Below are 7574 nucleotides of genomic sequence, written 5' to 3'. Positions count from 1 at the left end.
ATAAATGTTGTTTACATTTTAACCTTAAATGTTTATAAAAATAATCTTGCCCGTGTGCTTTTAATATTTTTAACTGCTATTATACTACGTTATAAGTAACTAACCTTGTATTACCTACATTTTCAAACCTTTTGACATAACGAAAAATTATTTAATTACATTTATAGAAAAAAAACTTTAAAAAATCTAAAATGTCTAGTGCCTATAAATACTGCTCAAAAAGAGCTAAAATATTTTTAAAATATAATCAGGTATAGAAGCTGACAATATAAATATTTGGTGAAAATGGCATGTATATCTATAGTTATTCGTTTTTTAATTACTTTTTAAAATACAAAAATCGTTTTATGATTATTCGTTATTTTACTGTTAAATATCCAATGTAAACATTTTAATTCAAGATGTACTTATGTTACTTTTTGGTGAACTTTTGTTTTTTGTAAAAGGTGGAAAGAAAATAATGAATCTTTTATTAAACTTTCAAATGTTTCAATTTAAAAACAGCGAGAAAAATGTTCGAGATTTTGATGAATTTTGTCAAACTTATAATTTTTTTAGATTTACCTAATCTCAAATTTTTTCTTTGTTAATTATTTCGTCTTTGAGAATTAATATGTTGTCTTCGTCAACAACTCCGTCCGATGAATCCTGGTAGTTGGTAGCTTATTTTATAGGTAGTAAGTTATCTATTGTAGTTTTTGTATAAGTTTAAAAGTCAAATTGATTCTATTTATTTGATTATTAGCCAGTAATCAGTACAATACTTACATTGAAACACCGGTGTATTAAATCATATCTAAATAAATGTATAGTTTGTAATGTATTTATTTTGTTTTACTGATAACAATAAATGTATTTTAATGACGTAATCGAGAAATTGATTTTAATGTATAAAACATGGTTTTAAGAGACTCTAGAGTATACCACCGTCATGAACATCTATAGATACATTAATGTCATATAACATACTTACATATTAATATACTATAGGTACCTTTACATTAATATTCTTTAATTAGTGTCATTGATACATTTTTCAACTAAAGTCCAAGTGCAATAGTATTGGTGGAAAATTAAACCTTAAAAATGATATAGGTGTTATATTCGCAGGCCTATAATAGTTTAGGTAGGCAATAGGTACATCGTATATTCATATATAGTAGGTAACAATAAGTTATATTATATAGATGCCCTTTATTGACGATCAGTGGGTAACAACAATGACCATTGTATAATCCTTACATCATATACTGTGGATGGATCTAGAGAGCCTTAACAATTAAGGCTCTCCAGATGGATGCTTGTCCCAATATTTGAAGCACATAGTATGAGCGAACAGTCTCTCGTTGAGACGTGTTATCTGCGCACGAGTGTGTATGCTCGCTGCAAAATTATTCTAATAGCTACATTCTTCCTGGGGTTCATAAGTGACAATAACTAGTGATACCGAGTAATAAATAATATGTGACGATCAAACTTGCGGATGCGCAGATAACGCATCTCAATGAGCATGCCAGCATGTGCTTCAAATTGTTTACATGGGCGAGATAAACTATGGTTCCATCCAAAGCACGGACTAAGATATATACAATGTACTTATATATATATATATTAGTCCGTGACCCAAAGTATAAGATGTAAGGTATAACCCGTAGGGCCGTAGAGTACCTAAGTATAGTAAGTATTACTCTTTGGTACAACCTGACGGTGGTGATAACCGCGATGATATGTTTTAGTATATCGTCATGGTGATAACTAAGTCCGTGATAATAACATTGTATTATGTTAATGTGTTCATATATGACTATAAAGTCATTACTACTGATCAGTGGTCAGTGGTCAGTACAGTATCATTTGACATTTAAACATATTTTGAGCTATTAGTAAAGTAATAATTAGTAGATTTTAGTTTTTTACTACATAATAAGTAATGATTATTGTTAACTTATTACATTGTTCAATGACTTCAATGGTCTCTACTCTCGAATAGTCTATTACTTTGATCCGTTATTCACCGTCAAGTGCCAATAAATGGGTACACAATAATATTATTATGCTCTGTAGTCAATCTTATAACGATTATGCTTTAAAGTTTATAAATTAAAAAATTGATGAATATTATGTTTTTAATTTTCTCTGTTAGCATCTAAAGGTAAACTCGTGTAGAACATATTATTTTGTTCAAAAAGTTGGATGTAACATATATACATATTGGAAATATATATATATGAAACAGTGAGATGGCACCGCATAATAAAGAGGTAATTTTTCTACAGTCTCAATACTCAGTAGTTATTTTAGTCACGTTGAAAACTTACAAGTTTTTAGTTAAAGATATATAGTAAGGGTTTTTTAATGATTTATCATTGTTTTCAAATCTAAAACCTTAGCACTTGATATCTCTGTAGGTATCTTATAAGCATGTGCACAAGGTATGCATACCATTCCTTACTTTGAGACTACAAGTTAAATGCCTTACTCAATTGATTACCCAATGTTAATAATTTAAAATGACCTCAGAAATATTTATTGAATAAGGGAATAAATATATATATATATTATATAAACATCTACCAAAACACAGTATCAACCAGCAACCTTATAGTAGTAATGCCCTCATTGTCTAGAATTATTTGAAATCAGAATATTCATTTTGTAACTGTCTTGCACTCTTACCTTACACCAGAACTCGTGCTATTGGACATATTATATTCTATGTACGGAAAATATTATGTGGTATGGACACTTCATTAATTTAAGCTAATTATTCAACCAAAGTATTCATCTTTTATAAAATATTTCACTTAGCTTGTGAAAACTTACATTTATAGTCATATGCTAAAAATGTATGTATGCTATAATTTATAATTTATTGTAACTAATTAGATATATATATTTATTTAACATTGGTAATTTTATTATTATAAAACACACATTTTTATTTCTATTCCATCATTTATTACAATAATTGTACATACAAACAATTGTTTAGAATTATTAGTATTCTATAAAAATAGTTACTATGTATCAAAATTATTCAACAAATTGATTGCATGAAACATTGTAGACTATAAAAGACTTTCTTTAAGCTATTTTTGAACGTGGTACACAATCACTTATATGCTAAATAATTCAAAATTTGTATTACCAAGTTATTTAGCGAGATTGAGATTGTTAACGTGTTACATATTTGATGGCTGTCTTGTATTTAATGACATTGTTTTAATTTCAAGTTGCCTACGATTAATACGAATTTGTATACCTATAATAACAAAGAATTTTGTAACAGTTGAAAATATTCAAGGATGGCTTACAGCATTACTTGTTTCTTTTTCCTTAGCTCGGTCTTCTTTTAAATTCTTGTGTGCCAATTTAATTTCATTTGGCATCAGCTCCATTCTTTTTTCAATAAAATTATCCATATTCAAACAGTGTGTATAATTGAGTACCATAACCCGACATGTTGGACAATGATTATATTTCTCCAACCATTTGTCAATGCACCATTCACAAAACATGTGTCCACAACCCACCAATACTGGCTAAATCAAAATAAAGTAAAATAATTAAGTTATAAGTTATATTCTTAAAATAATGCGGTTTTCTCAGATGAATTTTATTATTAATTGTATCATTAATTGGTATATTATATTTCCTAAAAAATTATTTAAAGTTGTACCTTTATCAATACTTCTTTACAAACAGGGCACTGATATTCCTCATCTTGGAACAGACCTTCATGCAATACCTCAACAATCTTAGAATTCTTATCCGTTTCATCTTTCAACCTTCTCTGTAGTGATAACGAGTATTTCTTAAGAATATTTAATTGTGAATTCAGTTCAGTATTCTCATCTCTAAGTAATGTTAAATCTTTGAACAAAATTAAAAATATTATCTATACAATTAAGTGGTCAATAGATACTATGGCAAAATAGATAGGTTTCATCACAGTTGCAATAATTTTTTCAGTATTCGCATCTCCTTCACCTCCGTTCCATGTCATAGTTCTCCCCTTTGGATTGGTTGATTTATTTCTTGTTTTGAATGTATATGATTGATAGCCAATAAGATGTGAAGAACTACAATACATGTGAAGTAAAGAGTGGAAGAAAAATGTGTGATGATACCTATCTATTTTGCCATAATTGATACCATGTTTTAATTGTTGTTTTTATTGATTTTGTTTTTTAAAATTTATTCAATTTCGAACCTGTGTGTAATTGATGGAACTTGTCATCAGCTGTAGTCTGGCTGAAAATAAATTTAAAATAAATTATAACTATTATGGTTATAATTTCATTTTGTGAAAAACTTACTCGATGACATCGTTGATTTCAGGCTTTATAGTGGGTGTCTTCTGATTGTCTTGATTGCTGGTAGATGCAACATCCAGTTCCGCTAAGGAAAAAATTGATTATATAATCATCAGATATTCAAATTATGCTATTATATTTGAAAATGTATAGTAGGTATTTTATTCTTTTAAATAATTCATTAAACATGTAGTTCATTTATGTAATCATAATATTTATTTTACAACCTTTCATTGAACAATTTTATATTTCAGAAATGTCAATATTTTTTTTGCTATGATTATTTTGATCTTATTAATAAAAAAAAAATACATCTATAATCATACTCATATACTATTTGTATCTAGTTTATAATCAATTTATTTTGATTGGAATCATGAAAATTTAATTATGTTCAATATATTACTATTTAGTCACAGCCAATTTCTTAGTACTTGAAATAAAATTATCTTTGAATACATGATACTCACATGACGGCTTTTCGTGTTTATTGATACATTTTATTCCTAACTGACAGAACCCACTCATGTGAAATGTGCAAATGGGATTCATATTGCTTGTCTTGTCAACAGTTACTGGAAACAGATTTAAATGTAAGTTATTAGTAACTCAGAAAGAAAATTTTAGATTTTCATAGATTCAAAATGTACACAATTACTAAAAAAACATTACTAGCAAAAGTGACTACCAATTTGATAGTAGATAATATTATTTAGTTTTTATTTTTTTATTGTGAGTTGTTTTACATAGCTGAAATATTGAGCTGTAGATAGATCATAATAATGTAGTGACACACTAGTACGATACACTCAAGAATCCTAGAATGTCTAATGATGTTATACAATTTAAAACTAGTTGTTTAATTACACTAATAAGTAATTACAGACCATATGCTTTAGAATTATTTGACTTTTTGTCGTATAAAATATATGATAAAGCAATACCAGTATATGTATCGCTATGTAAACGTCTTCTGAGAATAATAATAAATGTCATATCTCATTCATTTTCAATAAATCTGAGCACATAATCTGAGCACTAATCTAAGTACACACATTTAGCTGTTTATACCTGAAACGTTTCCTGTTAAGCACGGATGTAGCTGTCGGTGATTACTAGACGCCGAATTGCTGGTGGCATGCGTGAGACTGCAGCAGTTTGGGCGCTGAGAAAAAAAAATGCCATTAGTGGTTTATTTGCATGATTTTAAACACAATACTCTGTCTTAAAATAGAATACACCAGTTTCGTGCATCACGACTGACGACCACGGATGGTTAGATTAACCGAACCTGATTTTCCCCCGCTATGCGGCGAAATCGACAGCTCACAACTACCAAAACCGGTATCACACACAATGTTATTATTATCTATAGAAAATTAATAATCTATAGATGTTGGCCTGCATACATAGGAGTTCAACAATTAATTTCAATTTTTTAAATTTCTATCCGTTTTTTGATGACTTAAATACACCTATAAAATTATATTATGTTCAATGTAATACTTGTGGGAGGGGGAGGGGAGAGGGGGTCTGTACAACGCGGGGTGATAAACGGTCTCGTCGAGCTCTCTAGTACAAACACCTGGTGCAGTTATAGAGCAGATGCGTTGCGCTGAACGAAAACTTGTCGGTCGGCTGGAGTATTTACTTTGAGACAGAGTATAATATATATTAGTTATAGTCGTAATAATAATATATTCACTCATACGACGACACAAGACACGTGAAAGTATTGAATACAACCACTGTTTATACTACCATAGAATATATTATATGTATACACACCTGTGGAATGATGTCGGCGGAGCGTTATTGATAGTACGACCACCGAGGGTTGGTCGCGGCAACGGATCAGCGAGTGTTCAGTAGCAAGACACCGACAAGACGAGTGTGCTGTGACCGACTGCCGAATGCTCGAACGTCGGAGCGCGCCGGTTGTGATTACAGTCGAAAACTGGTCCTCTTGACCCCTCCCACCAACCAGGATTATCTATATCGTCGCAGGACTGAGACGCGCTAAATCGTTACTTCCATGACAAAGTAAAAGTACCTATTATTCCTTATACCGTGAATCTCGATTATCCGTCTTCCGATTGACCGTCTTTTAGGTTCACCGTCACACTTCCGTTCTAACATGATGCGAATTATTCGCAGTGATCATACTCATCAACCATCATGTAACATGATGCAGTAGCATCTTATATTCTTATCAGTGTACTCGGGACTGTTCGGCAATATCTACTAGATAGGTGATATAATATACGTTTTATGGATAAGATAATTTAAAATATTATAAGTTAAAAAATATATATGATTGAATATATATCGACATTTAGTAAATTAATAATATAGTAAATTTTTAAAAAATAATGAATAATGAACCAATGTATAAGTATTTATGTAAATACGTCGTAATTATTAAAAAAAAACAGTAAATAATGTGTTCATAGGGTGTAACAAGGAGACTCGACAAATTAAATAACTTTGTTCTAAATAAAAAAAACAATGTTTAATAAATTTAATCGAGTACCTACCATGCTGTACTATGGTTATTATGGCAACAATATTATAATATCGGTTCCACTTTATTAATTCTAAAAAATATGTTTTTATTTTTTTTTAAGGATTTTAAATCTTTTCAGGAGGATTAATAATTGTTTGTGATTCTGTGAAAACAATTTTCTCCTGAAAAAAAGTTATTTCAATTGAAAAACAAAAATAATTGATTTTAAAACAAAATTAACTTTTTTTGTATTACCAATATCAAAAAAATAACGATAGGACAGATGAAAATATGTTGTCTTCCCTATGGTACATAATTTTATGTCTCAACTACACTGTAGTAGAGCGTTATATTTTCGCGCGAATCTGTTTTCTTTTTTATTTCCTAATTACGTAACAACTAAAAACATGCACGCTTAAAAGCTATTACCAATCCTTAACAAAATAGTACTGAGAAATTGTATTAATAAATAATATATATACCAGCTAATACCGTGCACTTCGTTGCCCATTGAAAGTGCCAACTATAATATTAGATATGTTTTATTTTACATAATGAATAACTCGACGTTGCCCGCCGACCAGTAACGATGCATTCCTTCGTAATTCGTATTGCATATCCTTTGTCTGCTCAGGATTATGTCTGCGTAGTTTACATTAGAGCGACGTATAAAAGAACTAACATTATTATGTGACTAAAATTATCACATGAATAATTTTTAAGTCACGTTCGAAAAATATAACAGCCTGAAG

General features: G+C 29.7%; 1 protein-coding gene across 1 annotated transcript; it reads right to left on the bottom strand.

Annotated features, from left to right (window-relative positions):
* Positions 1-2972: 2972 nt before the first annotated feature.
* On the bottom strand, positions 2973-6581 carry LOC111032758 (E3 ubiquitin-protein ligase rnf8-B-like). The gene is made up of 8 exons (XM_022313207.1): positions 6105-6581; positions 5388-5481; positions 4787-4891; positions 4320-4401; positions 4214-4254; positions 3680-3873; positions 3323-3542; positions 2973-3262 (listed from the first exon to the last, which is right to left on the bottom strand). The coding sequence occupies exons 3-8, from the start codon at positions 4866-4868 to the stop codon at positions 3183-3185; spliced, it is 699 nt and encodes a 232-aa protein (XP_022168899.1). The 5' UTR covers positions 4869-4891; positions 5388-5481; positions 6105-6581; the 3' UTR covers positions 2973-3182.
* Between the last annotated feature and the right edge of the window lie 993 nt (positions 6582-7574).

This window comes from Myzus persicae, unplaced genomic scaffold (genome assembly GCF_001856785.1).
Source record: "Myzus persicae strain clone G006 unplaced genomic scaffold, MPER_G0061.0, whole genome shotgun sequence".
NCBI classification, from domain to species: Eukaryota; Metazoa; Arthropoda; class Insecta; order Hemiptera; family Aphididae; genus Myzus; species Myzus persicae.
This window is presented reverse-complemented; position numbering and strand designations above follow the sequence as displayed.

Coding starts and splice junctions, on each gene's coding strand:
- LOC111032758 (XM_022313207.1), bottom strand. CDS start 4,868: ATGAATCCCATTTGCACATTTCACATGAGTGGGTTCTGTCAGTTAGGA. Junction 4,255..4,319: donor GAAATCAACGATGTCATCGA/GTAAGTTTTTCA, acceptor ATTTATTTTCAG/CCAGACTACAGCTGATGACA. Junction 3,263..3,322: donor AGCTAAGGAAAAAGAAACAA/GTAATGCTGTAA, acceptor TTGTTATTATAG/GTATACAAATTCGTATTAAT.